This window comes from Schistocerca gregaria, chromosome 2 (assembly GCF_023897955.1).
Source record: "Schistocerca gregaria isolate iqSchGreg1 chromosome 2, iqSchGreg1.2, whole genome shotgun sequence".
NCBI lineage: Eukaryota > Metazoa > Arthropoda > Insecta > Orthoptera > Acrididae > Schistocerca > Schistocerca gregaria.
Window position 1 is genome coordinate 489,654,723 of NC_064921.1, and position 25,220 is coordinate 489,679,942.

The following is a 25,220-nucleotide window of genomic DNA, read 5'->3' on the forward strand; positions in this document are numbered from 1 at the left end:
AACAGGGAGGCATCACACTGTCATAAAAATGTGGACAATGTCTGTACCTCAGCTTGTCCCATAGTATGTTTTCCTCTTTATGAAGTCAAGAGACTGAGCAGTGGTGGGACTAGAGTAGATGGTGGTAGGACAAATTTGACAATGTCTGCAGTCATAGAAATAACGACATGGAATGAATGCTAAGGCACGACTCTCATTGAGAGACCACCTCAGAAATAATAGGCCTGACACAGATATTTGCTAGTGCGCCTGTGAATGAAGCTGGTGCATTACTGTGAAAAGTGGTGACACTATAAAAATCTTGAATGCAAAAATCTTGAAAATTCTTGGTGTTCCACAGCTTTTAAATATTTCTTAAAGGATGTCTTCTAAATACCATGAACTTCACTTGAAATACTTACTAGTCAAATCAGTATTCAGGCATACAGCCCATGACTATGACATATTATCTATCTCTTTATCAATGACATAAGTGTCAATTATAAATTCTTTGTGATTTTCAATTGACACCATTTCTGCCATTGACGATGAGTTATACAGATGAATACCAGTTTAGCTAATAAATGTTGTAAGTGCTGCTCATGATGTTTAGATGTTGTTTAGCAAATGGTGACATCATGTTCATGTAGTGAAGTATTGGACTGACAGACATTTAAAAAGAATGTCAATACCCTATGAAAGGAACTGCTGCCTATACAAAAAAGGTAGAGAACAAATATTATTTTTTATTGCTCCATATAACTTGCAATGAAATAATGAATTTACCATAAATTAGACAGAATCAACAATGAGGAATGTGGTATGAGACTCATAGATGAATTAACACAGTTGTCCTAGGAATTTCAGCAATTTCCTCAGGATGTATGAGAATGTCAAAGCATCAGAAAGCTGACAAAGATTATCATCCATGGATGCCAAAGAAGCACTCTCCATGCAATGCACTGAAAGAAACGCTTAAGAGGGATTGGTTCTGGTTTTCACAGCTATATTCTTCATCTGTCTGCATATTTCAAAATACATTGCAAATTTTTCCCTGCTGTGATACCAAGCTGTTCCTCTCATGCTGTAGTGTCCTGAGTGACTAAATGCTTCAAGAGATATAGCATTTCACAGTTAAAACTTTTTATACATAAAGATCGAATGGGAAAGAAGATCATTACCTTTTCAAGAAGTGTTAGTCGTCTTCGGTGTAAATGTATCTTCCGTTGAGGAGCTTGGGGCTGTCCAGTTTTCTCTGCACTCTGACCATTTTCTCCTTTTCCTTCAAACTTCCGTTTGCTAACCCGCTGCCTGTGAAAACGTTTTCTTTTTCGTCCAGTTGACCGTACAGGTGGTTGCTGCTGTTCTTCACTTTCAGACTGATTTTCTGTGGGCTGAGTAGTTTCCAGAGCCTTCACTACAGGAACTTCTTCTGGTCCACTGCCTTCACTGTCATTTGAAACTGATGGCTTGCAAACTTTATTACTGGCAGGGGATTTACTTTTACTTTCAGGAGATATAGCTACAGCTGTTTCTGTATTTGTTTTCTTTGCATTGTTTTCAACTCCTTTAACATTGCTGTGGGATTCGTCTCCTGGAACAAAAAACAACAACAACAAATCAAACAACATTTTCCATAACAGTTTTGTTCAAACCTGTTGTTCAAAACTGATGCAATCGAGAGTTATTTGTCTGCATATGTCATAAATATCAAATGTTTAACAGAAATGCAAAGGCTTTTTACCATACAATTATGAAAAATGTTTATATAAAATAGATGACTATGGGATTTGCGATGTTACACTGACACTGATAAGAATGGATGTCTTTAGTTTAATGTCATTTAATAAACCTTCAAAGGCAGTAGGTATAATTTAGACATTTAGAGCTACTTTTGTTTGGCAGGGAACTTGATAGAGCACTTCACATTTACATATTGCTAAAAATATCATTTTTACACAAAGCTTTACATGTGAATCAGTTGGCTGGATGCATAATAGCTTCCCAGATTAGAAGTCATCTTTTAATAAACCTTCTTCTGTCCACTCAATGGTTATAAAACTGCAACTACAAATATATGAATGAAGGTGAGCTATAATTTAATTAATATAGAATTGATCACACTTAAATAATTTCTACCAAGCTTTCTGAGCATGGATTTAAAATGAAACGTATATAAGAAATAAAGGCTGATGGAGTATGCCACTCATGATCATTTTCCATGAACAAAGACCCAAATTTTTGGACAAGGCATTTCATTAAATTATGATGATGACGGCAATGATGATGATGATTGCTTTGATAATCCGAGGTAAATTTTCTTTGTTTCATGCAAATCACTCCTCATGGCTATGTTCCAATAAAAAAAATGCTTCAGAGGGGGAAAAAAAGGGTAAGCTTATTTAAAAAGAGAAGAAGAAGAAGAAGAAGGCAACATTACTACCGCTAGTGGAAATGTGCAGGTCTACAACTGCTCATCTGTTCATAAAATTAATAAATTCAGAGTTTAAAAATTTTAATGCATGATTATTTTCCACATCAGAGTTCCAAGTAATATCTTTATAATGCAGAGCAGTTACATTTAACCATAGGGCAACTGAAATTTTTCAGAAATAGTGAAACAAGTTGTATTTTGAGTGTCAGGAAACACTGCTAACATTATCCGATGCTAAAATACATAGGATAACTTGGACCTGATGTACGAATGGAGACATTTGTAAAAGTTATGAACAAGGAGGTTGGCTGATGTTCAGTAACTGCTTTCAGAAGCAAGATGTGCAGGAGTGGGAGAAAAAGCTACTGTATAACAATTTGGAGACAAGCCTGAGCATAGCTTGGGCCACAACTCAGTGTTAAAACGACTGCACCTGAGTACAGGTTGGGCCATGATGATCTCAACTGTGAGCCATCTATCACTCAAAAATTGGACTCATTCCATATGAGAACAATGTATGGTCATCTTGTGACCTGCCCATTGACTGGTGCTGCTTCTGTTGTCAATTTCCAGAATTATTAAAAACCACTAGGGAACGTGATAGCTGCTGTCATGAATGGCTAAGGCGGTATGATTGCAGTGACATAATTTTGTGATGTACTCGTTAAGTTTTGCAGTTGGCTGTAATTCTGCTACAAATATGTCACGTCTGCTGACTGAGCAAAAAGTTCGAGAACTCGAGATGAGCAAATAAATTCACCATCCAATTTTTTCTTGAGCAGTAACTACTTTAAAATTCATTACATCCTTGGGTGGGTTTAGTAACATCTCTGAACAGTCAAAGGGACTGCGTCTGTGATACAATATCCACAGTCAACATCTATCTTCAGGAGTTCTGGGAAATGGGGTGATGCAAAACTTTTTTTGATGTGTGTATATTTGGCATTCCATAAGATATATCCTCTTTTAAATAGTTACTAACATTTCTCTGTTTACATATTATTCGCAATACTTTGGTGCTGGATACTTTTGCTGTCCAAAGTATTTTAAGCACTCTGTGGCAAATTCTCATTTCAAACAAATCATTCTTCCTTGCTACTTTTAAATGCAGCACCCATCCTTCACAATTGCATAGAAGTACAGACCAAATATAGGACCTGACAAATTAAACTTTAGATCTACATCTGTATTTCTGAGAATTTTATCAAATTTTATGAAAGCAGCATGGACATTCTCTATGTGACATTTTATCTCTGTATCTGGTCTCCAGTCTTTCCAGAGCCTTGTTCCAAGGTACTTAAACTTGTCAACTCTTTGTATTAAGAAGCCACTGAATCATAGATCTACATTTGTAAAGGAGTTGGGCTGTCATGTGTCCTTTTGATATTAATTTGAGACCTAGATTACTGCTTCAATCTCCTACTATTTCAATGAGTTGTTGAAGACCACCTGAGTTATCAGTGAGTTATCAGCAATCAATATTGTATCATCACTACAGGAAAATGATGCTGATAAAGACTACATTAACCTTTATGTCTTTTTCTATATCACCAAGTGCTTCCTGAAAAATAGTCCGAGTACAGATTCAATAACAGGATTGAAAGAACACATCCTTGTAGGACTTCTCAACAGGTGTTAACCAAGTTGGTGACCTCATTATCAAACTTACCCTATGCTGTCCAATTCCAATACAAATTCTCTATATAGCTGATGCATTTATGATCTATGTGCATTCTTCTGAGGATTTCCATAATTTTTATGACATTACACTCTATTGAAGGCTTTTCCATGATCAATAAAACAAAAGCCAACATTTTTATCCTGGTACAGCAGTTTTGCAATAGAACTTTTAATGCCACTATTGCATGTCTTTTATCTAAAGATTTCCCAAACCCAAATTCTGTCCCACTAATCATTTTTTTCAAATTTTTCATAGGACATTTGGTGGATTACTTCCAGAAATATTTTCAAGGCATGGGTTATAAGACTAATGAGTCCATGACCTTCAGTTTTTCTTGTATTATTCTTATTTTGAAAGGGAATGAATGATAATAGCCATTGGGCAGGATAACGCTCTGTATCGTAAATCTGTGTAAGACTCTAGATACCTTCTTCACCAAGAAGTTGAATGAACTCCACTGGAATTCCATTAAGTCCTATTGCTTCATTGTCTTTTGGGTATTTTATAGCTTTCTCAATTTCTTTTTCCATAATTCCAGGTCTTGTTACATTTTTGTTCCCAGAAATCTCAACATTTAGTTTACCATCCAAAAACACATTCTTAGTACAGTCTTCCCATGTCTCTATCTTTTCCATAGCATTAAGAGCTATTTCATTAACTTTGTTGACTGACACATATTTTCTTCTATATAACTCTGTGGTTTCTTTTAGGTTTTTATGTAAGTTATCATTATGATGTGAAGCTTGCAAGCTTTCAATTTCTTCACATTAATGTTTCAAGCATTTATTTTTTGTTGCTCTAACCTTTGACTTCATGTGTTTCTGATAACCACATTACAGTAGAACCCCTCTAATCTGTCACCTTGGGGACCGGGACCATGGTCGGAACGAAAAAAAGGTCGGATTATACGAAAAATTTAATCTTTATTGTAAAAAAACATAAAAAGACATTTAGAACAAAAAATTAAACAATTTATGTATTGGTTTTAAAACAAAAAACAACAAACAAATTACAGTACTGTACTGTACTTAATAACGTACAAACGATATATACTGTAAACTAAAAAAATGTTTATAGCACTGCATATAAAAAAGAAATTTTTTACAAAGAAATAATCTACTGTATGTATAAACTAAGAAATAATTATACTGTATGCATTGTTTTTACAGTAAAAACGAAAAAAAAAAAATTAATCGGAAAAAAAGTCAGTGATACATATCTTTTTAGCAGGTGTTAATTTAGATCTAGCTGCAATTTCCCTCCATTTTTTATCCAAAAAACGTCCATTGGAGTTGAAGTCGGATTCTGCTCGATGTATTGAAGGGCGATGTCAAAAGCGTTTTTTGCATCGTTGTGTGAAATCCGGGTGGGGGGCTAGTCTTCGCCGTTCAAGTCTTCATTCACAGTTTCCTGGTTAACAGCGGCAACAATCTGGTCCTCATTGAGTTCTTTAAAAGCGTCACAGTCTTTGTCACATTCATTGATCCACTCTTAAACTTCATTGGCAGGGACGTTCGGCTCCAGAGTTTGTAGATCTCTAATTATTTCCAGTGCGTCGTCGTTTTGCTAATCTTCGGTAAGCTCATTTTCAGTAATAACTTGTGGCCAAAGTTTACGCCACAATTTCCACAGTGTGTCAGGTTTCAGTTCATCCCATGCTGCAGTGATTGTGTAGATAGCATCTCTGATGTTCAGGGACTTTATTGCATCAACTAAGTTATGACCTCCTTCAGATTTTTCCAAAATTGAGCTCATATACTTTCTGGGATATCGCCTTTTTAACCATTCGATAACACCCTGATCCATTGGTTGGATGGGTGAGGTCACATTAGGAAGCAGAACGAGAGCTTCTATGTCCCCTTTCACCAAATCTTCATCAAATGAATGTGATGGTTCGTTATCCAATAGCAGTAGAGCATGAACAGACAGGTTTTTTTGCTTCAAGTCTTTTCCGACCGATGGCACAAACTCATCGAAAAACTAGGATTTAAAAAGGCTGTAGTCCATCCAAGCAGATTTTTGATTGCGGTAATAAACCGGCAAGGGGGATAAGTTTACATTTTTGAATGCCCTTGGCTTCTTAGATTTGCCAATGATGAACAACTGGAGCTTGTGGGTACCATCTGAATTACTACAAGGAATGACTGTTATTCTATCACATAAGTTTTGTTCCTACCAGGGATTCATTTGAAGCTGCGAGCACTTTTGTTGGCAACATTTTAAAGTTCAGCCTTGTCTTGTCGATGTTATACACTTGGCAGGGTAACATTCATTTTCTTCTACAATTTCTTGAAACTTAACAGAAAACTTCTTAGCACCTGCGGCATCGGCAGATAGTTTTTCACTAGAAATAGAAACAAATCGGACACCGTGACAAGTTTTCCAACGATCAATCCAGCCTTCACTGGCAGCAAATTTACTTCCAGCTTCCAATTTTTTGTGCAAAACTATCGCTTTTTCTTTGAGAATTGGCCCTGATATTGGAGATCCTTTCCTTCTTTCTTGACAAAACCACATCCACAATGAATTATCAAACAGTTCAAGTTCAAGCTTTTTCAATTTTTTGCGATTCTTCAGAGTGTTATCACCGTAAATCGTAACTGTATAGGATTCAACGTCTTTCCGATTCTTCCTCCAATCGTTAACTGTCGTAACACCTACATTCAGTTCCTTTGCAATTTTTTGGAGCGATTTCCTTCGTCCAGTCTTTGTAGCACTGCCAATTTTCATTTATTGAAAGAGTTACGTGTTTACGTTTGAATCCAGACATGTTGAAAAACAGACAACTGTACACACAATGAATGTACAGTAATAAGTTCTATAGAGAACATGGAATAAAGCAAACTACGTCATTTTTTGTAATCCAAACAAAGGATAAAACTGCACAATAATGTACAGTATAACAATATGCACAGTGATAGACATCATAACAATGCCCGACAGGCGTCCAGTCAGCGACAAGTCGGCACAGGCTCGCCAGCCTGAGCATGATCACACTAACCAGGGTAACGGATCATCCAAGGTCAGATTAGAGGGATTCTACTGTACTGTAATGTAAGAAAAATTAGTGGATTGCAGCCATAGCAGCAATAATAAATGGTAACATAAAATCGAATGTTAAAAACTGAGTTAAATCTGTCTGGGATCTATGCTTTTGGCATTCATCAACCAATGAAATAATTTCATTATCCAACCATCTCTCTCTCTCTCTCTCTCTCTCTCTCTCTCTCTCTCTCTCTCTCTCTCTCTCTCTCCCCTCCCCCCCCCCCCCCTTTTCTGCCTCCCAGACAAGATTTCATTTTATATCCAAGCTTATCTTGAGCAGTGGTTATCACAATGTTTTTCATCTCTTCCCATACTTCAGTACAGTTTTCTTGACAAGAGATGTCATTGTTATTACCACCTTACAGTTGATATCCATGCCCACTTCTCTTCTCAATTTAGGCTGTTTGTGTTTTCATAAGCCAGAGCTGCAAGTAGGTATGTGTCAGGTGCAGTCAAACGGTATATCTGCTCTACGATAAGTGGATGCTCTTGTGATTTGAGTTTCAAAACACTTGTTCATCACAATATACCCTATCTGATGATGATGATGATGGTGATAATGATGACCATGATGATGATGATGATGACGATGATCATGATGATGATGATGATCAAGGAGCTGGTTATAATGCTTGAAAGTCTGCCTAGCAATAATTAAAAAAACCACCACCATGTCGCACTAGACTATGACATCGAAAAACAATTAATAAAAATGTGAAACTGCCTGGGTACGCTATCCATCAGAACATACTGATCTCCCTTCCCCAGAACTTTAGGCACAAGGCCACACAGTGCACAACACTTCAAAACTCGTGTTACACTGGTGTCAGTATCAATGAGGATGTGACAGATCTCTTGTCAAACTAATGGCTACCCTAAATGTCAGAAAATAGAACACACTTAGCCAAAACATGATGAACTGAATGTGACATATCAAACACAGGAGGAAACTGTGCTTTAGTGGGCAACACCCTATGTGCAGTCTCATGAGCAGCTCTTCATTCCATCAGTGTGGTTGATATTAAGCCCACCATGCCTGCGTGGTCGATTTGAGTGACCACAGTTTATTGTTTGCCACTTCCAATCATTTTATTTGCCACTGATACAGGATTATTCTGTCAGACAATGAGATAATAGCATTCCAGGGAACAGCATATAAATCGACACCACCATTCTTATTTCCTTCTTTGGCTGCTTTGTTAGCTTTGACATTTGCCTATACCCCAACATTCCCAGGTATCCAGCATAATACCACCTCCTTGCCTTGGTGTCAGATCTGTAAGGTGTCATGGATGATATGAGTCAACTGGCCAGTTTGATACATGTGGTGGACCACTTTAGTGCACTGAGTCAGTAGTCAAGAGTAGTTGAGAAACTTCATACTGTGATATCTTTGAATTCACCTCAGTACTGACATCATATTCTGGAAGCCATACTTGGAAAATACTATCACGGAAAACAGCTGAAGAACCTAGTGCATTCCCTTGCTGGGAGCCATCCACAAACATAATGATAAAATTGAAGAAAATGGATTTGTAAAACCAGGAACTGGTGTTTTCGTGTCCTGTGTCAAGCATAAAATCACTTTGTGGCTCTAAAGATACCAAGGTTCCATACCTGGCTGCATATTCAAAGATCTGACATATCCCAATCCACGAGACAGTTGGTAGCATGTGTCCCAAATGACTCTGTCGCATAGGGCCAATTCCTGAATAACCATTCACAGTTGGGGTGGGCCACTGCATTAAATGCCAATGACTGAGGCAATGTTAGGATTTTCAGGGCTTGCTGGGACAGAAGGGTGCACTGCCGAGTCTGGAGTGTTGGTTCACCACCCCCTGTACATATACTCTGAACTGAGACAGTCTAATAGTGTCCAGTTCTACATCTACATCTACATCTACATCTATACTCCGCAAGACACCTGACGGCGTGTGGCGGAGTGTACCTTGAGTACCTCTATCGGTTCTCCCTTGATATATGAATGCCCTAATGGTGGACAGCATGAAACATTTCGAGGTAGGATGGATGTACAGATCTGTGAATCATGCAGCCACAATTTAATCATGCTTCGACGAACATCCTGTAACACTGCAGGATGTGGGCCTGTCAGCTCCCTGCACCTTTCCACTGACATGTTTCAAAATATCCAATATCCAGAATGGGTAGACTGGGAAGCATACTTGAAACAGGGTTCAAACATGGAGCAGAAATAGATATACAGTTGGAATTATTAGATGACAAGGTTGAGGATCAGTTACAATGCATACAGTCCATTAAGACAACCCAAGACATTATGAAATGGCTCCGAACAGTAGAAACCAGGGCTTTTTCTTTTTCTTTCTTTCGTCATGAGTCTTCTGACTGGTTTAATGTGGCCCGATATGAATTCCTCTCCTGTGCTAACTTCTCCATCCCAGACTAGCACTTGCAACCTACGTCCTCGATTATTTGCTGGACGTATTCCAATCTCTGTTTTCCTCTACAGTTTTTGCCATCTACAGCTCCATCTAGAACCGTGGAAGACAGTCCCTGATGTCTTAATAGATGCCCTATCAACCTGTCTCTTCTCCTTATCAGTGTTTTCCACATGTTCTTTTCCTCTCTGTTTATGTGCAGAACCTCTTCATTCCTTACCTTATCAGTCCACCTAACTTTCAACATTCGTCTGTAGCACCGCATCTCAAATGCTTCAATTCTCTTCTGTTCCGGTTTTCCCACAGTCCATGTTTCACTACCATACAATGCTGTATTCCAGAAATTTCTTCCTCAAATTAAGGCCGATATTTGATATCAGTAGACTTCTCTTGGCCAGGAATGCCCTTTTTGCCATTGCTAGTCTGCTTTTGATGTCCTTCTTGCTCCATTCGTCATAGGTTATTTTACTGCCTAGATAGCAGAATTCCGTAACTTCATCTATGCGTTACTTAGAGGCTAAAATGAGTGTGCAAAAATTGACAAATAGAGATACAGAAACAATATCATTCATAACTGATGAAACTGAAGTTTGTTTACAAATGCTGGAATGCCATAATGAACACAAAGAAACTACATTACACTCAAAGCTGAATAATACCTACAACACAAAAGATGTCCCCTATTCAGATATTGTAGAAAGACCAACAAACATTAGGCCAATGCCTAGTAACAATAACAATGGGCACCTGCAATTATTGTCCAATAGAGACAATACATCCACTCAATACTGCCCAAAACCAGAAAGAAAGAGTAGGGATGAGAAATCAATTAAGAGCAATCAACACAGTAGTATATGTAATGGTTTATGTCAACACTTAGTAAAGTAATCAACAGAAAATTTCCTCAATTTACACTAGGTGGACATACACATCCTGTGCTATTTCTGAAGGCATTTCAAGGTATGTTACCTGGTCGAACCACAGCAAAATCAGATTCGACGTAAGCCATTCATCATGAAATGCTGCACAATGGTGTATGTTAAGGCTAGACGATTTCAAGTCTTTTATTTATTTTGAAACAAAATTCAAAGCTACACACTGGAGTGTGGGAGCACAAAAGAACTGCACTTGAAATTATTGGGGTCGAAACCATATAACAGTGATGAATGGACAGGATACAGAGATTCTGTTGAATTCAACTAAATAAAACCAAATACGTTGATGATCGAATTCATGAGGAGCACTTATTAGAAGTTATGATCAGCTGCATACCATGGGGCGTATGTATGAGTTGTTAGGGAAGGGCTGGGAAAAACTTGGCAGCCTTTTAGAATATTTGGAACAGCCAGATACAATAAAAAGCCAATTGGAACATTAGGACAATAATTGTACAAACACAGTTAGGGACAGTGGACAAGTCCAAACTAACAAGCAGTTTATGGGACAAAGAGAACAGAGAAATGAATATGAAAAACAACATAACAATAGATTGAGATGTAGATGGAGAGATGGTAAGTGACATACACCTGGCAGAGGTCAGGACATTTGAAAATTTCGTAATAACATGCAGAGGGAAAATGAAGTTTCGGAAGAAAGCCTTGATCTTCTGAAGCTGTTTCAACTGAGCCAGTATCACAGGAAACCAAAATGATTAGGTATGACAAAGGTGATATGGTGATTGATTTACTACATCTCAACAAATGTATACCTAAAAATTACATCCTATCAAAGTTATGTGGCACAATAGGAGAGGTACCAGTAGCTATAATAATTCATTTGGGCAGTGTAATTTGTCTTGTGGTCCAGAATTTTTTAATGATTTATAATCTGATGCATATATTCCTGGTGCTGATGGTTACTAGAGTGATATTGGTGGGAATTACAGGAAAAGCAGTAAATCGTAACAGGCAGGAATATTAATGAATTTTTCTATTGGCACATATAAGTTCATTTACCTGATGTTCCTTGTATCTGATTTAAACATACCTATCCTTCTCAGAATGGGCTATTCTAATACTTCTATTACATTTTAACACTTATACTAAAAAGGTTCACACAATTAAAGCTTTCGGCCATAAAGGCCTTTGTCAGCAGTAGACACACACACACACACACACACACCACACACCACACACACACACACACACACACACACACACAGACATCTGCAGTCTCAGAGAGCTGAGACCACACTGTGAACAGCAGCACAAGTGCATGATGGGTGTGGTGACTGGGTGGGAGTAAGAGGAGGCTGGGGCAGGGAGAGAAAGGGATAGTATGGTGGGAGTGGCGGACAGTCAAGTGTTGCAGTTTAGATGAAGCGCAGGAGAGAAGGTGCGGAGGGGGGAGGGGGTAAGTAGCGGAAAGGAGAGAAATACAAGAAATTAAAAGACTGGCTGCAGCGGTGAAATGACGGCTGTGTAGTGCTGGAATGGGAACAGGGAGGGGCTGGATGGGTAGGGCAGTTACTAACGAAGGTTGAGGCAAGGAGGGTTACAGGAACATAGGATGTATTGCAGGGAAAGTTCCCACCTGCGCAATTCACAAAAGCTGGTGTTGGTAGGAAGGATCCATATGGCTGTGCCCTATGGATGCACCTGGTGGACAGTGGGAGTTCGTGATATGCACCCCTAATGCTGATTTGAAATTGCGAGATCGCAGTGTGTGTGTGTGTGTGTGTGTGTGTGTGTGTGTGTGTGTGTGTGTTATATAGAAATACATATAAGGCTGAGAACTGAATTGCTAAAGACTAGGTTTAAATAATAATAGTTTACAGGTAAAAGGAAATTAGATTCTGTTTATATTGGTGTGGTGATTTATGTTGGAGATCTTCCAGGCACACCAGATGGCTGCTCATTATGTCAGAGAAGGCAGGGGCTCAGATTTGCAGAGCAGTGTGGTGTGCCATGGCACTCCATTCATGGGTTTTTTAGGTTAGAGGATTCCCTCCCTAGGCCCGACAAGACGCCTCCTGAGACGCGGCAAGGTAGGAATAGGCAAAATGCAACAGGGAATAACAATATTAATGTGCTAATTGTAAACTGCAGGAGCGTCTATAGAAAGGTCCCAGAACTGCTCTCATTAATAAACGGCCACAATGCCCACATAGTACTCGGGACAGAAAGTTGGCTGAAACCATACGTAAACAGTAATCAAATCCTAAACTCAGATTGGAATGTATACCGCAGACACAGGCTGGACAGTGAAGGGGGAGGCGTGTCTATAGCGATAAGAAGTGCAATAGTATCGAAGGAAATTGATGGAGATCTGAAATGTGAAATAATTTGGGTGAAGGTCACAGTTAAAGCAGGCTCAGACATGGTAATTGGATGTCTCTATAGGCCCCCTGGCTCAGCAGCTGTTGTGCCTGAGGACCTGAACGATAATTTGGAAAATATTTCGAGTAGATTTCCCCGCCATGTTATAGTTCTGGGTGGAGATTTTAATTTGCCGGATATAGACTGGGAGACTCAAACGTTCATAACGGGTGGCAGGGACAAAGAATCCAGTGAAATTTTTTAAAGTGCTTTATCTGAAAACTACCTTGAGCAGTTAAACAGAGAACCGACTCGTGGCGATAACATATTAGACCTTCTGGTGACAAACAGACCCGAACTATTTGAAACAGTTAACGCAGAACAGGGAATCAGTGATCATAAAGCAGTTACTGCATCGATGATTTCAGCCGTAAATAGAAATATTAAAAAAGGTAAGAAAATTTTTCTGTTTAGCAAAAGTGACAAAAAGCAGATTTCAGAGTACCCGATGGCTCAACACAAAAGTTTTGTCTCAAGTACAGATAGTGTTGAGGATCAGTGGACAAAGTTCAAAACCATCGTACAATATGCGTTAGATGAGTATGTGCCAAGCAAGATCGTAAGAGATGGAAAAGAGCCACCATGGTACAACAATCGAGTTAGAAAACTGCTGTGGAAGCAAAGGGAACTTCACAGCGAACATAAACATAGCCAAAGCCTTGCAGACAAACAAAAATTACGCGAAGCGAAATGTAGTGTGAGGAGGGCTATGTGAGAGGTGTTCAATGAATTTGAAAGTAAAGTTTTATGTACTGACTTGAGGAAAATACTAAGAAATTTTGGTCTTATGTCAAAGCGGTAGGTGGATCAAAACAAAATGTCCAGACACTCTGTAACCAAAATGGTACTGAAACAGAGGATGACAGACTAAAGGCCGAAATACTAAATGTCTTTTTCCAAAGCTGTTTCACAGAGGAAGACTGTACTGTAGTTCCTTCTCTAGATTGTCGCACAGATAACAAAATGGTAGATATCAAAATAGACAACAGTGAGATAGCGAAACAATTAAAATCGCTCAAAAGAGGAAAGGCCGCTGGACCTGATGGGATACCAGTTCGATTTTACACAGAGTACGCGAAGGAACTTGCCCCCCGTCTTGCAGCGGTGTACCGTAGGTCTCAAGAAGAGCACAGCATTCCAAAGGATTGGAAAAGAGCACAGGTCATCCCTGTTTTCACGAAGGGACGTCGAACAGATGTACAGAACTAAAGACCTATATCTCTAACGCCTATCAGTTGTAGAATTTTGGAACACGTATTGTGTTCGAGTATAATGACTTTTCTGTAGACTAGAAATCTATTCTGTAGGAATCAGCATGGGTTTCGAAAAAGACGGTCGTGTGAAACCCAGCTGGCACTATTGGTCCATGAGACTCAGAGGGCCATAGACACGGGTTCACTGGTAGATGCCATGTGTCTTGACTTCCGCAAGGCGTTCGATACAATTCCCCACAGTCGTTTAATGAACAAAGTAAGAGCATATGGACTATCAGACCAATTGTGTTATTGGATTGAAGCATTCCTAGATAACAGAACGCAGTATGTCATTCTCAATGGAGAGAAATCTTCCGAAGTAAGAGTGATTTCAGTTGTGCCGCAGGGGAGTGTCGTAGGACCGTTGCTATTCACAATATACATAAATGACCTTGTGGATGACATCGGAAGTTCACTGAGGCTTTTTGCGGATCATGCTGTGGTATATCAAGAGGTTGTAACAATGGAAAATTGTACTGAAATGCAGGAGGATCTGCAGCGAATTGACACATGGTGCCGGGCGATTGAATCTCAATGTAGACAAGTGTAATGTGCTGCGAATACATAGAATGATAGATCCCTTATCATTTAGCTACAATATAGCAGGTCAGCAACTGGAAGCAGTTAATGCTATAAATTATCTGGGAGTATGCATTAGGAGTGATTTAAAATGGAATGATCATATAAAGTTGATCGTCGGTAAGGCAGATGCCAGACTGAAATTCATTGGAAGAATCCTAAGGAAATGCAATCCTAAAACAAAGGAAATAAGTTACAGTACACTTGTTCGCCCACTGCTTGAATACTGCTCAGCAGTGTGGGATCCGTACCCGATATGGTTGACAGAAGAGATAGAGAAGATCCAACGGAGAGCAGCGCACTTCGTTACAGGATCATTTAGTAATAGCGAAAGCGTTACGGAGTTGATAGATAAACTCCAGTGGAAGACTCTGCAGGAGAGACGCTCAGTAGCTCGGTACGGGCTTTTGTTGAAGTTTCGAGAACATACCTTCACCGAAGAGTCAAGCAGTATATTGCTCCCTCCTACGTATACCTCGCGAAGAGACCATGAGGATAAAATCAGAGAGATTAGAGCCCACACAGAGGTATACCGACAATCCTTCTTTCTACGAACAATACGAGACTGGAATAGAAGGGAGAACCGATAGAGGTACTCAAGGTACCCTCCGCCACACACCGTCAGGTGGCTTGCGGAGTATGAATGTAGATGTAGATGTAAAAAAGTTCTGTAATCATAGAACTTAGAAACTATGGAAATCTATCTATAACACAGAACTGAACTTGACTCAGAACTGTACTGAGAGTCTATTCTTATTATTGCTTGTAAGAAATTATTGTTGATTGGAAGTTAAACCAATCTGTAATTGGGCTAATAAACCTTGCTTGTGTACCTACCAGTGCTTGTTACTAAATAATAGTGTCATTTCACAGGAAAAGTCCGGTGGAAGGCGGGCACCTCTGAAACGAGTGAGAAGATCGCATCAAGGAGGAGAGAATTCTCACACCTTCCAGGAGTTCCTCTTCCATTCCCTTATCAGTCACCTCATTTGTGCTCTCACTGACGTGAAGGAAATGGCATTATCTGTAGTTGGATGGTGTTTGAACTTGCACAAAGCTGCACACATGAGTGTGATTGCTGAGTGACATTCTTCATTTCATTGGCCATTACCAGAGGTGAGGAATGGGATCAGTGGCAGTTTGGTGGATCACACAGATGATATTGTCCCCATCTCCAGTCCATATTCCTGTTTGAAGATGGCCTGCTGACTGTCACAACCAAGTCAACAGGTTCCACACCAGAAAATGTTACCTACAATATAGATTAACAGCCATCATCGGTTCTTTCAACATGTATGTTCCCTGAGTAATAACACTGTCTTAAACTGTTTAAGACAGTGTTATTACTCAGGGAACATACATGTTGAAAGCACCGATGATGGCTGTTTATCAGTTGAAATCGATTTGCAAAAGTAAATAAAGAAAACATGATCTTGCGACTGGTTACTGCTTATTTGGTAATTTTTTTTTAAGTACCTTACAATACTGTTTGTAATGGGATACTGTAGCTTGATTGTGACTACTTCTAACATTTTTATATAATTCTCACTTTGTTCTACATGATATCCTTACCCCACTAGTCAGCCACCGGGACTGCGTATTACCACTAGTACCCCGTTTATAGCATCCTAATGGAAAGCAACTCTCAAATAACATGAGAAATGTGTTAAGGAAAGCATTATACTTATCATCTATGTTATCGGCACTATAAACATCCTGCCACTCTTGTACCTTGGCAAGGTAAAAAACCACTCTATTGCTGTTGGATTAACTTTCCTACATAGTTTGTAATAATATGTGACATTTGTTTGAGTACAAGAGCCTTTCAGTGTTAAAATTTGTGCATCATGATCTGAAAGGCCATTCACCCTTTTACTAACAGAAGCCCATCCAGTAATGAAGAACAAAAAAAATTATTGTCTATAGCTGTGCTACTGCCCCCTGCACCCTAGTTGGAAAAAACACAGTTTGCATCAGATCATATGAATTTAGGAGATCTAGCAACATTCTTTTTCTTGCACCATCATATACAAAATTTATATTGAAATCACCACATATAACTAATTTCTGGTACCTCCTATAAAGGGAATCAAGAATCCTCCCCTAGATTGAGCAGAAATGCTCGGAAGTCAAAGTTTGGAGACCTATAAACAACAACAATTAGAAGTTTAGTTTCACTAAATTCAACTGCCCCTGCACAAGATTCAAATATCTGCTCAGTGCAGTGCCGCGATATGTCTATGGACTCAAATGGAATACTGTTTCTTTTTTTTACATTCATAGCCACTTCCCCATTCCACAAGGAACTCCTTGAAAAACAGCCAGCTAATCTGTATCCTGGTAAAGGGAGCCTCTGAATTGTCAAATTATTTAAGTGGTGGTCCCATATACTAATAATTTCAGAGTCAACATCTATAAGCAGTTCACTAACTTTATCCCTAATGCCTCTTACATTTTGATGAAATATGCTAATTCCTTCTCTACTTGGAAACATGATGTCCTCTGAAGGTAAGCCCTTAGTTAGAGGGACTTCTTTTAAGCAGGCATACCTATCAGCTGACTTCAATCTAAAACAGGTGCAGCTCTAACACGAACTACTACAGGAGTTTTTCCATGAGTTTTCCCACCACCACTCACTACACTGTCACCTATAAGCTTTGCCAGCCTCCCCTTCCCATATCTATTGAGGTGCAGGTCATGCCTAGAGAAACTCTATCTATTGATAGACTCAACTGGCACCACTGAAAAGTGACCCATGCCCTCTGCCATCAGTGCCCCCTCCAGCCTCATGTTAATGCGCCTAACAGCCGTGTTAAGATGAGACTGATCATGATGTTGAAACAGCTGCACGAAATGCACATTAGTGCCACCAGTTTGAGTAGCTATCTTCACCAGATCACCACCTACATCATACTCCCCATCCCTATCAAGACTGCTCCCTGCTCCACCCACTATCACTACGTGATACTCCTCCGTAAAATTCCTCCATAACTCCCCTATGCTGTCAGTCACCTGAGCCAACCCTACACTAGGCTTCACAAAGCTGGTGAACTGATACTCACTCTCTAGCACTTCCTGCAACTGCTGGCCCACACCTCTACCATGCGAACTACCTAGCAGGAGAAACTCCTCCTTTCTGTTAGACATTGCAAACCTAGGCCTCCTAACTGCTGAGGACTGCTGCATGTTCCCAACATCTACAGCTACAATAGGGTCCTCTCCACTCAATTCTGACAGTTGGTCAAATTTATTGCATATATGCAAAGTATAACTGTCTGAATACCTCTTCCTCCTAGCTGCCTTTTTGTCAACTGCCAGTCCACATTCCAGTTTTTTGCCATAATGAAAAACTAAAACCTAAATCAAAATATTATGAACATGAAAATTAGCTGCATGTGAAATAACAACACTCACAAAAATAAAGTCTTTCAGGGACTCAGCTAACAAAATAACACTCATAACCACCCACTCTAAAAATTTATGCCGATTACAAAAATGTTGAATAATACACAAAAATAAATCCAAACAGATAACGATATTGAGCAATACAAGTAGGGCCTATGTATTCTAGAAAATGTGCAGGAAATAGGAAAAATAACAATTGATACAGCACACATGACTTCCTGATTTTTATAAACATTGATACTTGATTAGAACCTACTACTGAGCCAACCGAAATGGTGGGTTTTCAAAACAAGTGTCTTCAGTTAGACGACAATAACTAAAAATTGAGAAAATAATGGAACAATAGAGAGGCGGAACAAAAAGTGGAAAATTGGGAGTCTCCCACCAAAACTGGTAGAGTTAGCTGGTATGGACAAATGCATATACTCTTACTTTAATCTGTGGTCTGGGTTCATGTTGAGGTATCACACTTCGCAACTGGCTTCTTAAGAGCAGATGCACAAGGAGTAGTTAACAATGGAGGTTGTGTAGCTTTGAAAGCTTTAGTAGCTCCGCCATTGGGTATGTACTATATCTTACATCATAAGATGCCTAAGAGACAACACACTCCAGACCAACAACAGAAAGGTTTATTCACAAAACAACAGGGTACTGACGAAACAAAAACTTCTGTCCACATAAATTAATGCAAAGCCCTCTCAGTCTTCTATTAGGTGTGCATCAGGAAAACAGCAAAGTGAATTAAGATGCAGGGACTTAAAGACTAATCCAATGAAGTTTCCCATCAGAATGAAGTAGAGTGTACTAGGCGGAAGCTGGCCAGATACTTTCAGGGGAGAGTTTTGAAGTCCCACTGTGGTGGTTCCTACTGGCCTCCAATCGAGGGGCTAGGATTAGCTGGCACATGAGTGGTCCAGAGCATCAGCAGAGAACTGCAGGTGATTGAAATTGTACCACTATAAATAGCCACTGTACAGAGGTACACTTACAAATCTCGTTCCGCATACGTAACTCAGTGGAGGGAAGTATCCCCGGTAAGAAGGACCTCCAGTGACACTAGGCCTGCTATCTACCAGTTTCAATATGACTGTCGCTGGTGACCAAAGTCCTGGGAGGAGACACCCAGGAGTTACATTTGTAAATATGGGATGCTTCTCCACTCAAAAGGTTGCCCATCCTCCAGACGTACTGCTGATATTTGACATCTCTCCCCTGCAGGAAGATAAAGGGAGGGAGGGGGAGGGGGAGGGGGAGAGGAAGAGAGAGAGAGAGAGAGAGAGAGAGAGAGTAACCAGTCTCGAAGTCTGGGTTGTCCTCCGTAGTGTAGGCAGGTCCCCCTGGCATGTGATGGTCCAGGGCACTCTGACCTACGTCCATCGGAATTGACCACGGGTGTGTGTGCTGGATGGCCCCTGTGTGCTGTTAATGGCAGAGGGGCCGCCATAGGAGGTACTTGGGTGAAGCTTCTGTCTATTGACTAGACCAATCTGGTACAAAAGACAGGTGCCGAGCCTGCATTGGGATACAATTGTCCATTCCAGTGACGAACTTGGTTCAGACATTTTCAGTTGTCGGAACCATTCGAGAGATGGACCTCTATCATTGCCTGTCCGAAGAATCACATTGTTACTGCCAGAGTACAATAGTGACTGCATTCAGAGAACATCAGGACCCAGATGTCATTACACAAGGAAAAACATTACAAACAACCCCATGATGGTGGCACCATTGGCTGTTATGCATGTAGATGGGGGAAGTGTGATAGCTGTGGCCACCCACTGAATCATTCAGCTGGACATGTCCCCTCATGCAGGGTTGTCCGATAAGAGGCCAAACAATGGAGAGTGCATCATCCAGTGAGTGGTGACTGTGGAGCTTCAACTATTGATCCTTAAACATTTGGATGAAATTCTCTGCCAGACTATTGGATGCAAGGTGGATAGGTGTTGTGTGATGTGAGCAATTTCATTGGAAGCACAGAAGGATGTAACTTGGTGGATAAAATCGAGGCCCGTTATGCATGACAATTGTTTTGGGAAGACCTTGTAACATACACGTGATAAATTTTTGGCTACCGTGCAACGAGAGGAAATTATGCCTCTAACAGTTATAAACATTAACTATTTGACGTATGAAAAAACAGTGAAAACTTATAAATATTAATTATTTATATAATATTCTACGGTGTAATTGGACATATCGATGTGTATCATACAAAGGCAATGATAATTGTAATTTCCTTTTATGATGTGCATTTGTTTTCCTTTGTTTTTACCTTTTGTTGGTTGGCTTTTGTAAGTTGCGGATGCATATAAAACTGAGGTCTGTTAAGAAATTGTAATTATTTGTTAATTATTACTTGAAAATAGTGTTCATTATTATTATAAATATGAGTGATTAATTATTTGTAATTCTAATTCCTCTCTCAGTAAGCATTATATGTGTTAATTATTTCTTTCCGCTGCAACGAGCGCAGCCATTCATGATAGCGATTTGTATCGCGTGTCTGTCTGTGTTTTCCTTAGAAACAAATCAAATGTTTGCTTGATGAAGTCTAAATAGTGCACAATACGAAAGTAGATTTTATAGCGTTTAATAACCATTTTAAATATTTACTTATTTGCTCTAACAATAGAAAGTCTCTATCAATTGTCTGCCGCCATCTTAACAATTATCTCAGTGGCAAATTAAAATTTAAATTACGCAACTCTGCAGAATAAATGCTGAGGATGATAAAAATGTGTAAAAATAAATATGCACCGGTGGTACCGAACTCATTTTAATGAAAATAATTCGAATCAGATTGGTTCTTAAAAAACGGTGCTCATAGCACGAACTTTATAACAAACTTTTCTAGCTGATGTATGGAGCTGAAATTAATTACACACGAGTTGCGAAGAGTATTGTTTCAGGTAACATACGTCAGTGTTGTGGGCGGCTTATATTCGGTGGTTTCAATGATCATTTTGCTGAAGATAACTGTTTCCATCATAATCCATAATTGTATAGAATCTGTTGTATGAACTGTGATATAGTGACACTTACACAACTTACAGACAACACTTTAACACGACGTTAACTTGGAGTTCTTTAGCAAACTTGATCAAATCTTTAACCGGGAGAAAAATTATTTAGTAATTACTCATTGTAATAAAATAAGATTATCATTTACATTTACAATTAGTTAAATACCAAACCACTGAATAACCCAGTGAACGCCACAACCTTCTATAACAAAGATTCATGTCAAGTCTTGGATCACACATGTAGAGGACAGAGAGAACATCCAGGGGACATACGAAGTACCAGACCCAGCATTGACCATGACAAACGGTCAATGGCCCAAGAAAGGGCCCACAAAATATGGATGAAGCTGCAACCAGTGTCAATGGCTCCTGCCATATGCCACTAGAACCACTTGTTTGCTTTTGTTGGATGTGCAGGCTGCCACCATGGCAGCAATGTCAACATCCATCCCTTTCCAACACAAATGCTGACATGCAAAGCATTTTGTTAGCATGACGCACCAATGACCACGGTGAAGCATTCACCTGCTTCACCAAGGTCATGGGCAATGGAGGAGGAATGACAACCCTAGTTCGGCTTTTTATGGTCTGGAGCAGCAGAACACCATTGCAGGCAGAGAATTGGTGCATACAATGCCAATAACTTTGAACTTCTGGGTTGAGCACCATCTGGTGATCCAATGGCTATCTCTACAGGACCAAGAGCAGCAGATCGCAAAGAATCAGGTCTTCTGCCAAATGCTGGACCACTAGTTTGGCATCTATAGGAAGCGAGGCAGCGACTACTTCATAACTGTCAACCAAGTAATAGCACATTTCCAGATCAGTCTAAAAGGAAGAGTCATGATCTATTGGCACACATGAGAGTAAGTCAGATTTGTCATGGTCAGTCACAGAACAGAATGGTACTGGATATCATAGGAATAACTGTTCAGAAACAGTGAGCCAATTTTGTGGGAATGTTCCCAGGGTAGCAAAGATTTATGGTCTGTCAACAGGGTAAAATGGCGACCATATACTTAGTCATGGAATTTTTCTTAAAGCAAAGATGTGGCTCCACAATCCTTTTCTATTTGTCCATAACTGAACTGTGTCAGTGTCATTATTTTTTAGGCAAAAATGAGTGGTTGTTCCAGGCTGTTGAAAATGTGTGCAAATACAGCTGTTAATCCGTAATCAGATGTGTCTGACGAGACAACCACAGGGAGCGAGGGATCATAAGCTATCAGATGTTATTCCTCAGGGTGCACCCCCATTGTATTGGAGCAGTTAATAAAGCCTTTACAGAAGTTACAGGTGTTATGCAATTCAGTCACTACAGGATCAATAGTTAAAAATCTTACATACCAGAAGTTCAGGTATTTGGTGTGTTGTGACAGTTTCAACTAGAGGTGTACCATTACAAAGTATTTTCAAATAACTTCCGGGAATTCAGCCAGGTAACACTTTCAGCGACAGCCAATATTTCAGCAGGAGAACACCCCGCCAATTTCAGGGCAAACTGCAACAAACAGCTGATGTACATGCAAATTCTCACACCGAAATATCGGCAGTCGCTGAATTCCCAGAGGTTATTTGAAAGTTGTATATGCCAGGAGAAACTCAGGTCTCACATTACAAAGTAATTTAACACTTTTTAAAGACCCAATTAACCCTTCAATCCCATGTGAATACAGAAAGGGGAGATCATTTCAAATGTTCCCTCTAATCTGTTGATTATAATGAAAGTATTATGGCAGATCAGTAATTCTCAGACTACTACTTGGGTTGATTGACCATCCAAACTATCTTTGTTGGTTCGGAATAGGTGCATGACTGCACACCCATCCCAACAGGAGTAGATTGGAGTTTAAGTTGCTCTATATGAATCCCAGGAGTCACTAGGAAAACAAATTTTGACTTAGGTAGAGCCTCGCATTGCTGAGCATGCCTTATACGGAGGCAGCAGGTTGCCGACTAGAGGTTGCCGACCAGAGGCTGCCTTACTCAACAGCCATTCACCTCCCTCAGCACATAACACACCTCGAGGTTGAGTGGTTTTTTAAATAAGTGTGTACTTTCCTTGTGGTCTAGGCAGTGAAGCCAAGGTCTCTGTTCTATGAAACAAGCAATGTTTCATTGCCTGAAGTACACACAAAGTTTACGGTAGAAGAAGTCTGGCAGTGCTGACCAGTTCAAAGCTCAGAAGTCTGGAGTCACTGGGACCATAGCCAACCGCTGCTGGCAGAGTTCCTTGGGAAAACAACAGCCCTCCTTCCCTAAGTTTAGGACACTCTTCTTCAGGCTTCTTCGTTGAAGCCCATCCGGCTTGGGTGGCCCTGCCAGTAGCTAAGCTGCCGCATGCGTAGCTCTCAATGTCACTTTGGTACTTCAAACCCTCTCATCCAGCACTAAAGGTGCCTATGCTAAGTCAGCATCCCCAGGCAGTGTAGCCTATCTGGCTATGAACTATGTTTTCTTGGTCGTATGTTGGGAATTCCATGTATACAGTCAGTGAAGTGGTAATTTGAACTTAATACTAGTGCATTTCATTTTTTCTTCTTGGCAGAATTTAATGCATCTAAGTCAAAAGGCCATGCCAGATCTCCATATCTGCCATTTCCCTGTCTCCCATTATTATATTAAATTTGTCATGTTTCATCAGGAAAAGAACTTCCTTGATGTTGTCATAGAAAGTGTCCACTTCTTGCTCATTTGTGTCTGCCGTTTGGGCATACACTTTAATAATGTTCAGTTTCACTGGCTTGGCACTAAGTTTTTAACAATACAAATCTAGGACAGCAGGGCAAAATGTGTAACGCTCTCAGAAATGCACTTTCAGACTACCAGGTGTGCCAGTATGAGATGAGCGTTAAGATACAAATGTGTCGGTAGGGAACATTTGTTGTGAATGAGCCTTAATTTTTTGTTTGTTTGGTTAGTATGACACCTGTCAAAGATATTTAGTATACATCAAGTCATGGAACAAACAAATTCATATGTTTTCATCGTGTTAACAACGTCGAATTTTGTACCAGAAAGTGATGATTTGCGGAAAGCATTAATTTTTTGTTTTCATTTGAAAAAAAGTGCTGCAGAGTCGCATCGAATGCTTGTCGAGGTATATGGTGATCATGCTCTATCAGAAGCAACATGCAAAAGATGGTTTCAACAGTTCAGAAATAATGATTTTAATGTAAGAAATAAAGAACATGGACCACCAAAAAAGGTCGAAGACGCGAAATTGCAAGCAATATTGGATGACGATGATACTTTGAGTCTGAAGCAAACGGCAGCAATGGTAAATGTTGCACAATAAACAATTTCTGACCATTTGAAAGCTGTGGGAAAGATCCAAAAGTGTGGAAAATGGGTGCCACATGAATTGAATGAAAGACAGATGGAAAACCAAAAAACCATTAGTCAAATTTTGCTTCAAAGACTTGAAAGAAAATCAATTTTGCATCGACTTGTTATTGGCGATGAAAAATGGATTTATTTTAAGAATCCTAAACGGGAAAAATCATGGGTTAATCCAGGACAACCATCAACATCGAACAACCATCAACATCGACTGCAAAACCAGATCGATTCGGCAAGAAGACAATGCTCTGTGTTTGGTGGGATCAGAAAGGTGTGGTGTATCATGAGCTTCTAAAACCCAGTGAAACTGTGAATACTAATCGCTACAGACAACAAATGATCAATTTGAACTATGCATTGATCGAAAAAAGACCAGAATAGGCCAGAAGACACGGCAAAGTAATTTTTTTACACGACAATGCACCTGCACACAAAGCAAAACTGGTTCAAGATACAATCAAAACACTTGGCTGGGAGCTGCTACCAAACCCGACGTATTCACCAGACTTGGCCCCTTTCTTTTCTTCAATGGGACACGCATTGGCTGAGGAGCACTTCGATTCCTACGAAGAAGTCGAAAATTGGTTTGCTTCAAAAGACGAACATTTCTATTAGTGTGGTGTCCACAAATTGCCAGAAAGGTGGTCAAAATGTGTATAAAGCAATGGTCAGTACCTTGAATAAAATGATTTTACTTTTCAATTCAAAATTAGTGTTTCATTTTCATTTTTTTAAAAAAGGC

At 39.7% G+C, this 25,220-nt stretch overlaps 1 protein-coding gene across 1 annotated transcript in view; it reads right to left on the bottom strand.

Annotated features, from left to right (window-relative positions):
• The window catches only part of LOC126327695 (nuclear fragile X mental retardation-interacting protein 1), a 138,483-nt gene that overhangs the window by 9,786 nt on the left and 103,477 nt on the right, over positions 1–25,220 (bottom strand). The window contains exon 6 of the mRNA XM_049995907.1: positions 1,161–1,573. Coding sequence (XP_049851864.1) covers positions 1,161–1,573 — 413 coding nt within the window. The remainder of the gene's footprint in view (positions 1–1,160; positions 1,574–25,220) is intronic.